The sequence below is a fragment of the Cryptomeria japonica genome, chromosome 5 (assembly GCF_030272615.1).
Source record: "Cryptomeria japonica chromosome 5, Sugi_1.0, whole genome shotgun sequence".
NCBI lineage: Eukaryota > Viridiplantae > Streptophyta > Pinopsida > Cupressales > Cupressaceae > Cryptomeria > Cryptomeria japonica.
Genome location: NC_081409.1, coordinates 320,435,163 through 320,444,990, shown reverse-complemented (window position 1 = coordinate 320,444,990; position 9,828 = coordinate 320,435,163). Strand labels below are relative to the sequence as shown.

The 9,828-nt window shown below is 31.5% G+C and overlaps 1 protein-coding gene across 1 annotated transcript; it reads right to left on the bottom strand.

Moving 5' to 3' along the window:
- Positions 1-3,396: 3,396 nt before the first annotated feature.
- LOC131062930 (alpha-L-fucosidase 1-like) lies at positions 3,397-5,144 on the bottom strand. The gene is made up of 3 exons (XM_057996673.1): positions 4,609-5,144; positions 4,181-4,414; positions 3,397-4,084 (listed from the first exon to the last, which is right to left on the bottom strand). The coding sequence occupies exons 1-3, from the start codon at positions 5,142-5,144 to the stop codon at positions 3,397-3,399; spliced, it is 1,458 nt and encodes a 485-aa protein (XP_057852656.1).
- Between the last annotated feature and the right edge of the window lie 4,684 nt (positions 5,145-9,828).

Below are 9,828 nucleotides of genomic sequence, written 5' to 3'. Positions count from 1 at the left end.
AAGGAAAAATAGATCAAGAGGTATAATAAATCTTTTTGGTTTTCTTTTTAGCGTTGCTCTTTTTAGAAGGAAGATCCTTATCCATGGCTAATGAACAATAATCGTTGAAGCCCGACACAATAGTAGGGGTAGGCCTATAATGGTTCACCTGCCTGCCCTACTATTAGATTATTGGAGATTCGATACGTAACATGCCTACAATATAATATGATGGGGGGCCAATAGAACCATCAGGTATATCTCTACCTTTCCAATTACCTCTCTTTCTAGTCACTTATGGAGTTTCCCCCCCTCCTGTGCTATGAATTAAACATTAATTCAAAAATTATCATATAATCTAAAGGATTTTTTTCCTTCTATTATACATCAATTAGAAAACCATAAAAATTGATTCCTAAATGTTGTAATAGGATAATATAATGTTTACAAAGACCAATCTATGAATTCTTAATCCTCTTGTTGTGACACCAACAATTACCAATATGGTATTTTGGGATAACATTTACACATAAAAGATGGAGTATGGGAGACATTGTATGTAAACATTCATGTAAAATGTGGAAGCAAATTAGGCATGCAAATTGTTATCAATAAAGAGATTATTATTGCACATTGCCTATCCAAGGAAGAGATATGAGATGATGACCATGATGATCCTTTGATTTCATTTATGATGTCTGACTCATATTTAGACACAATGAAATTTGTCAATCCTTCATGTATGTAATACAATGGTCATGTTTAATATTGTATACTCAAACCTAGACAGTACCACTCAATATTTAAAAATGATAATAATGATCATCTCAAAAGCCTTGTGGGAATTATTTTTCAAAGCTTCATAAATCTTGACTAAATAAAATTTCCAATGAAGAACATATAGTCGTAATTAAAAGAAATTAACTATTTGAAAATTCCAACAGCAATTACTTCTCAAATCTTTATATAGTTGAACTAAATTCAAATTTATAACACAAACTATTCAGTCATAAATACAAACAATTTTGGATATAATGAATAATTATGAAGATCTAGGAAGTTAAGGGTGCATCAACAGTTTGACACTATCCCTAAAAGAATTATGGATCCTCTTACACAAAGACAAAATTGAAAGATTTAAGTTGGTTTAAAATTTTCTTTGGTTGTTGCATGTTAATCTATGTAAAAAAGTGAATGTATTAAAATGGTTTCAAGTTTGAATGGAATATTTCATTTTTGCAAGCTTTGAAAATAAAATAAAATAGAATGTAAAGGGATTTTTTTGAAATGTGAGAAAGTGAATGAATTTTTTTTGGTTTGACAAATTGATCAAAATCCAAAATGAGAAATATTTAATTCTAGTGGGCAATACCCACACTAAATAGCCTATCAACTAATTCTAATTATACTTATGCCCTTAGGATGGACAATTATTTTTGAGTAAGAAAACCCTCTTGGACTATTTGTAGGGGTCAAATCTAGTCTCTATTGGTATTATAGGAGGATTTGGTGAGTGATAGAGGCAATCATGAGGAAATACAAAAATTGAATGGGGAGTTGAGGTAGAAATGGAGGAATTTCAAACATCTAAAGGTGTAAATAAAAAGGGGAGCTACATAGAATGTGGGAAATGATCAAAGAGCTAGAGGTCTGGATGTTTAGAGGTGGAAGAAAAATAGAAAGTGCGTGGGAACCCCACAATTACATAAACTAGAAATAAAAGTGAAAGGATGAAAGGTGAGAATTGAATCAAGATCAAGAGGTCAAGTTATTTGAACATGGAAAAGGACTAGAATAATTCTAGATGAATCTTATAAGTCCATGAAGCACATGAAACTTGATTGAAATTAAGAATAGGAGAAAGTGAGGATATAGAATGGGATGTAAGGTTGGGATGTAGAAAGGAAGTATATTAGGTCTAGTTAATTTTATAAATCTATAAAGGGATGAAAAGGATAAAGGACTTAGATAAGGGGGAAATGTGGGGATATTAAAAAAGGTTGGGACAAAGAAAAAGTCTGGACATCCATTGAAAAATTATAAAATTATGGAATGAGGAAGTGAAGAAAGAAATATGCCTAGTATTCTTAACTAAATTTATATGTGGGACCATCGAACAAGACAAGAGATCAAACAATTATAAGTATGAAACTCTAGAGAACACAAATCTACAAAAGCTAAGGAAATTTATCATAACCTTCCTACACTTATAATTTTGTTAATTACTTTCATTGTTTGATAGGAACATGGAGGATCAAGAGAAACAAAATTTAGTAAAGTTTGATTAAAGGAGACCAGTTTAATATTTCTCAAAATGATTATAAATGATGGACATGATGAGGTCAAATGCACAAGGGGGGTTAAGATCTAGGCATCTTTTGTATTTTCCAAGACAGGTACCAATAAATGGAATTAGTTTACAATCCTCTTCACACTTTTACTCCCTTCTTTCCACTTGAATCCTCCAAAATGAGTTTGATTGTAGATTTTTCAAAAAGATCTTATCCTCCAAACCTAATTATTTTTCAAAGATATAGAATTGCATCATCATTCAATGGAACCAAACTTGAGGAAGGGGTATGCAAAATGATGTTTTAATTTGAAAATCCATCCAATTCATGTTCACTATTTGTAATAGGACAAATTTATCAATTTACTCATATGAGTTCACTTCACAACAATCTTGCATATTTTTCAAGGTGCATAGGTATTTTCCATTAGGCTTTGTGCATCCATAATGTTTCTCACATTTGACCCTATTGCAAGTAATAAACTCACTAAACTTAATTTTCCATTTATCTCTAATATCTAGAATCTAAATGTATCGAGATGTTTCGCACTTCCTAATCATTCCTAAATCCTATTTATAAATTATTTGATAAAAAATTTAATGAATTTATAAGGAGAGATTCCATTCATTGCAATACCTAGGAAATGACGATCTAAGAAATTTAATCTAATATTTAGAAAAAATAAATACTAATTATTATACCTTTCCACTTATACTAACATATCTAAGATGAAATATGAAAAAGAGAAAAAAAAAATCATTTAATCTATTACATAAAAAATTAATAAAATTCAATAGAAATAAAAAAACATTAAAAAATTTATAATTTATAATAAAACTAGTAAAATATTTTTGCACAATTAAAACCCACATATTCCATTATTGAAGTCTAAATACTAAAACAAAACATATAGAACTTCAAAGAATTTCTTTATTCACATAAATGAGAAGTAAATTGAATTTATATATATATATATATATATATATATATATAGAAAGAAAAGAAAGTTCACATCCTTTCATAACAATAACTAACACTGGAGATAAATTAAACTTTCTTTAATATCACCTTGTAAACTTTCTTTATTAACTCTACTTGGAAACAAAATAAAAATTCTTAAAAACATTCATGGCGAAACTGCATTGTAAAATGGATCAAAGTGCAGGCCAAAAGAAGAAATTATGGGCACATCCCCTTTGAACTTCCAAATCACTAGTGAAACCCTAATAGCTTTCACAGGCTTTTCCAGTCTATGAAGCTTCTTGTGCCCAATTGTAGTCCCATTACTCACCAGCATCATGTTATTCTCATCACCGCCTGATGCATAAATGCCATATTCCATTACCCTTTGTCCCAATACTATGGTCTCCTGAATCCTCACAACGTTAAACTCAACAGCTTCTTCAACTTTCAATTCTATCCAATGAGATTTTTCGCTGCTCCCAAAATCCTTGGGTGCCCAGTAAGTCCAGAGATCATTGCTCAATACATTGCTAGGGCTGAAGGCTGGCCCTCTCACACTACTTGCTGTGACAGAAGCTGAAGTAGCCAGGTCCATAGAAAAAATAGTTTTTATGGCCTTGTTGAATTCTATTAGTCTTTCCACGTCTTCTGCAGAGATAAGGCCTGTTGTGTTTGGCGGAACGTTGAGCAAAAGGACACAGTTTCTCCCAACTGAAGCATAGTAGATGTCCAGCAATTGGCTTAGTGATTTGGGTTCCTGATCTGAGTGCCAAAACCAGCCTTTCCTGATGGATACATCACATTCTGGAGGCATCCAATTTGTTCCATATGGGTCTCCAGTGTTCAAATACCTGCAGGGAAAACCCATATTTTTGTTTAGTTCCAAGCAACTTTAAAACATAGGACTGTCGGAATCTATAGTGATGTTGTTTCATATTTATTCTTACTCTTTAACGACTTGACCAAAGTTAGAGGAAGATCCATTGATGGTGGACCAAGAGGTTAATCCTGCCACCCCATTTTCGTTTCCCACCCATCTGATGTCTACTCCTGCGTCTATGAACACATTTGCATATATTTGTAACTCTTTCACAATGGCAAACCACTTGGAGAAGTGGTATATCATTGTGGTGTTATCTCCTTTGAATCTGTCAATCCATACCTCCGATATGGGGCCATACCTGCCATTTATTTACAATCACTAATTCAATAAGAGCCTCTAAGGTATAGAGTACCAAAAATATTTGTCACAGAAGCAATATAATAAAATCATATTTAAGCTCTGTAGTAAACAAACCTTAGTACAGGCTTTTCATATCTCTTATCGTTGTTCTTTTTGCACTACAAAAGCTTCATAAAAAGTTAAAATTCTTACTTGGTGAGGAGCTCCTGCAGCTGCCCCAAATAGAATTCATTGTACTGCAGCTCATTCCCATAGAAAGGCTCAAAACGATCCCAGGGAGACAAATACACACCCAAATCCAGGCCTTGGGCCCTGGCGGCCTCTGATAGATCTTTCACAACATCTCCTTTTCCATCTTCCCACAGACTGCTTTTCACCGAATGATTTGTATATGCAGAAGGCCAGAGACAGAATCCATCATGGTGTTTGGTAGTCAAAATAAGAAGTGAAAAACCGGCCTCCTTGGCCACTGTGGCCCACTGATTTGCATCAAGCCCATTGGGATTGAACAACTGAGGATTCTCTGTACCCGTTCCCTTTTCAAGATTGGTGAATGTATTAATGCCGAAGTGAATAAACATTATCATTTCTCTCTGCTGCCATTTCAGTTGATTGGCACTCGGCACCGGCAAAACTGGCAGAGGAGGTGGAACATTCAAACTACACAAACCCACCTCTACAAAACAACAGACTAAAACACACACTACCCAAAGTAGAACTCTCTCCATTATTAGATTGCTTGAGGGAAGATCGATGTTGGGGAAGGATTTATAATTTGTTTCTGAGATGATCCGCTAAAAACAAGAGATGAGTCATTAAGATTGTAAGTCCAGACATGGAGACGGCCAACAATGAACAGACTGGACTGGCATGAATTATTATCCAAAATTTTGTGAATTAACATGAAAGTTGCATGCGGGAATTACAGAGCTAATTTGGCAATATGTCACCCGTGATAATATTTTTTCGCAAGGAAATCTTCCACGTTGAATGATTGAAATGGATGTAAAGTTTTGATGTGGAATTGGGTATCTAACACGTCAGAATTGAAAAGAAATGGAGAAGATTTTAAAGTATTTGATTATAAGCACTCTCAAAATTGAAGTATTAATATTATTTTATTATTAGAGGTAGGAGCTTTCTGTTGGAAATATTCGTTTAAAAATTAGAATACAAAATTATGTGAAGAGAATGGAGAGTATGTTGTTGATTTTATCTTTAGAATAACAGTTTTTTCTGGTGTAAAAGTTTCTAATTTTTTTAAAGAGGTTTCTGGAATTTTTCTAATTTGTTTAATGGAATTAAGAAGGTTATTTTTATATTGGGTGTTGGTTGTAATTTAGAAATATTTTATACATTTTTGTTGTCTTAAAGGCAAAGTCGTAAACTAAATTGTAGATTGCAAAAGCAATTGTTGTGAATTGTAGATAGCAAGAGCAATTGTAATGATGTTGTAAATTGCAAATTCAATATTGTAAAAGTGACAGTAGGAGCTAGCTATGGAGTTTGTAATTGTTTTCTTGGAGCAATAAGAATACTAATATCTTACCCCATCGATGTTTCCTTGATGTTTTGTAAAGGTTTTGCCACATAAATCAACATCTTGTGTGTTATTATGTTATTTCATTTCTCTTCTTTGTTATTTCTTTGCAACTAATTTGTGTTGCAATAATTAATTTTTTGGGTTCATTCCTTTGGCTGCACAATAATATAGAGTCCCATTGTTAGTAAAGAAATGATAATGGAGGAAAATTTTAGGAGAAGAAAGAGTAAGTGGATTCAATTAGGGAATACTCATAAATTGATCAATGAAATGTTAGCAACACAATTAAATTTTTTTCATTTACCAAATCTAAAGAATCAAGTTATGATTATAAATGGAGGTATACTTAATTGTCTAGGGAAATATGATAGTATTAAACTCTGGATGGGAGACTACATGCTTGATTATCCTATGTTCACTATCCTCATGTATGGAGTAACTATTGTTTTGGGAGTCCATTTTGTCACTAGGTTAGGAAAAATTGAGATGAACTTGTAGGATATATTGAAGTGATTTTAGGTAGAGTGTGAAATAATTGAACTAAGGAGGCCGTTACGTTTAATATCAAAATTTGGTAAGGTCACACCAAATGTTAAATATTCCTAACAAGATGATAGCCATAGGTATGGTTCAATTATTGTCATTAGAAATACAATAGTAAAAAAGTCCTACATTTTGTCCAAGGGATTGAGCTTAACTGGTTAAAACAATGGGTTCTCACTGTGGAGACCCAAGTTCAATTCCCAATAGGGACATCTAAAATGAATTCTAAGTTGTGACTCTTGGCCTTCCATAAAAATGGGGAAGGTCTAGGGTCAATCTAATCAAACATAATAATAATTCAAAATACTGCGGCTTCGGCCTATTACCTACCAAAAAAAAAAAAACGTCCAACATTTTAAGTTCCACCAACTATTTTGAAGGATACAAAGATTACTCGAGCCAAAAGAGATCCTAAGAAAGTCATACAATTAGTGTGAGGGTACCATCTACCTTCCTTCACCACTTTTTTTTAGGGACACCAAAATGTTGGATAAATGGAAAAACATATTCAACATCATCAAGAGTTACTTTCTTGTCACAAGAAGAACAAGGAAAACAAACATGAAAATAATGTAGCAAGATGATCATTGTAGAATTCTAACACTAGTGTTATCTAAGATAGATGTGTAGAAAATACCCAACTTAGATCTTGAGTTAACTTTTAAACTTACAAAAAAGGATTTTAAGGACTAGAAAACTTGGAAAATAGAAGAATATTTTTTTCTTGAAGATACAATAGGAAATGATAAAGATTTCATTTGGAAGCTTCTATAATTGGTAAATGTCGAATTAATCTTGTGTGAATATGTGTGGCATGTTATACCCTTAATTCTATAGTGTGCATAGGGTTATGAGAAGTGAACCATTGGCTAGCTTAACTCTTAATTATATTATATGACTATTATTATAGTCTTTAAATTTAGAAATATAAGTCACCTCTAGTATTTACAATATATTTCTTATTATATTCTCCTCTTATGGAATTTATTTCATGACATAGACTCATGCCATCCTTCAATGGAACCAAAACAAAGGAAGATATATGAAAAATGATGTTTAATCTTCAAAAACACTTCGATTCTTTCTCATTTTCTATATTAGGACAAATTTGTCAATTCTACTAGTATGAGTTCACTATACTAACCTTGCATGTTTGTTCAATGAATACGTGTAATAATACATGTTAAATATGCATCCATAATGTTTCTTGTATTCAACCCTATTGCAAGTGATAAACTCTCCAAATTGAGTTTTACAACTAGTTCTAATATCTAGAATCTAAATTAAAGTGCACAAATATGTTCCTCACCTCTAAGTATTTCTTGAATCATTAGAAAATATGTTTACTAAATTTATATGGAGAGATTTGACTCATTTCAAGACCTCAAAAGTGTTGATCTACGAACTTTAATTTAATTTTTAGATCGATAATATATTTAAGGAAAGGAAAGCGCTAGTTATTATATCGATGTACTTATATTAATATATCTAGGGTGATTTCTAAAACTTACCTTTTCAGTTTATTTTAATTTATTACATAAATATAAATAAGATTTAAGTGAGAAAAACTAAAAATTAATTAAATTTTAATATCTTTATGCTAAAGGAATTCCCTCTATTGTTAGTGTAGAATTTTGTTGTCAGATATTCCTTCTAGATAATCTTTCTTGTAAATAGGAATAAGGTTTCCTAGGTGTAAGTTTTTGCATGGAGTTACATGTCGATCTTTAAGATAGAAATTGCTATCCTAGATGACCCATCTATTGCTATATATTTATACTTCCTTCCTAAGCTAATTAACTAATTCTTAGTATTTGCATTCTAAGTGTTTGTTATTTTTCTATTATTTATTTATTGTAGATTGAGCATGCTCTTGTTTAACTCGAATGGCTCTATTCACTACTTTCATTCACTCATACATTTTGGCTAATCTGACATGGTATAAGAGCTACAAGTTTTCTTGAATGTTTGTACAATTTTTTTGTGAAACCTTAAAAGTGCTCTATGTCTTGGATATCTATGAAGGCTTGAGGGTGTCTATAGAAGTCATCATCTCTTTACTTTAATGGTACTCTTATGTGGGAATGATCTCTTTGGTTTGATAGTAATGTTATATTGCATGCATGCAAAACCTATTTGCATGCACAAAGGATGTCAAAATTACCAGAGAAGGACATTTTGAGATCTCTATGGATATATCTATTTAAGAAGGGTGATGTTTCTTTGTGTAAGATAAAATATAATTGTGCTTGGCAGAGAGTATCTCTATATTACAGTTAGTACGCCTTTTAATGTACATGTATTTGTATACTTAAAGCACCATAAATATCAAAAACATGGAAAATATAAGAAAGTAATCACCAAAAATCCAAAGGCTAATCTACGACCATATTAGATGATCTTTATCATTTTTTTTTAAGTAGGCCATAAAAATTCTCACAAAGGCCACACAAACCTTGATAATGGATGTGTGAACAAAGAAAAAGGCATGAAAAACCTATTGAGAGGTGTATAAAATATTTTGAGGCATCAATCTACATATTGTGAAATATAAATCCCCTCAACATGAAGTCTACGTAGAGGACACATATGTCATGGGCCCAAGAGTTCTTGATTTATGTGAAGGGTATGATCAATTTGTAATCTAGCTCATGTAGGATGCATGAGATGTTAAAGGCACCAAACTTGAGGAAGAGATATGAAAAGTAATATTTGAATTTTAAAAACCCCTTCAATTTGTGTTCATTATTTGTAATAGGATAAATTTATCAATTTTGCTAGTATGTGTCTATTGCATAATAATATTGCATATTTTTCAACATGGATAGGTATTTTCTATTGGATTTTGTGCATCCACGTTATTTCTCACATTTGCCCCTATAACAAGTGATGAACTCATTAAACTTAATTTTCCAATTAGCTTTGGTATTTAGAATCTAAACCAAAGTGTAGAGAGATGTTCCACACCTCCTAATCATCTTTAAATCCTCTTTACAAATCATTTGATAAAAATTTTACTTAATTTATAAGGAAAGATCTACTCATTGCAACACTTAAAAAATATTGATCTAAGAAATTTAATCTATTTTTTAGAGAATAATATATTTAAGAAAAATCAAATAGTGACTATTATATCATTCCACTTAAATTAATATATCTCAGGTGAAATATAAAAAAATTTCATTTTTAATTTAATTTATTACATAAAAAACTATTAAAATTCAATTGACACAAACTCAAAAAAATAATATTTAACAATTTTATAATATAAATAGTAAAATGCTTCACACAACTAAAATTCACAAAATTTCATTATTTAATTAAGT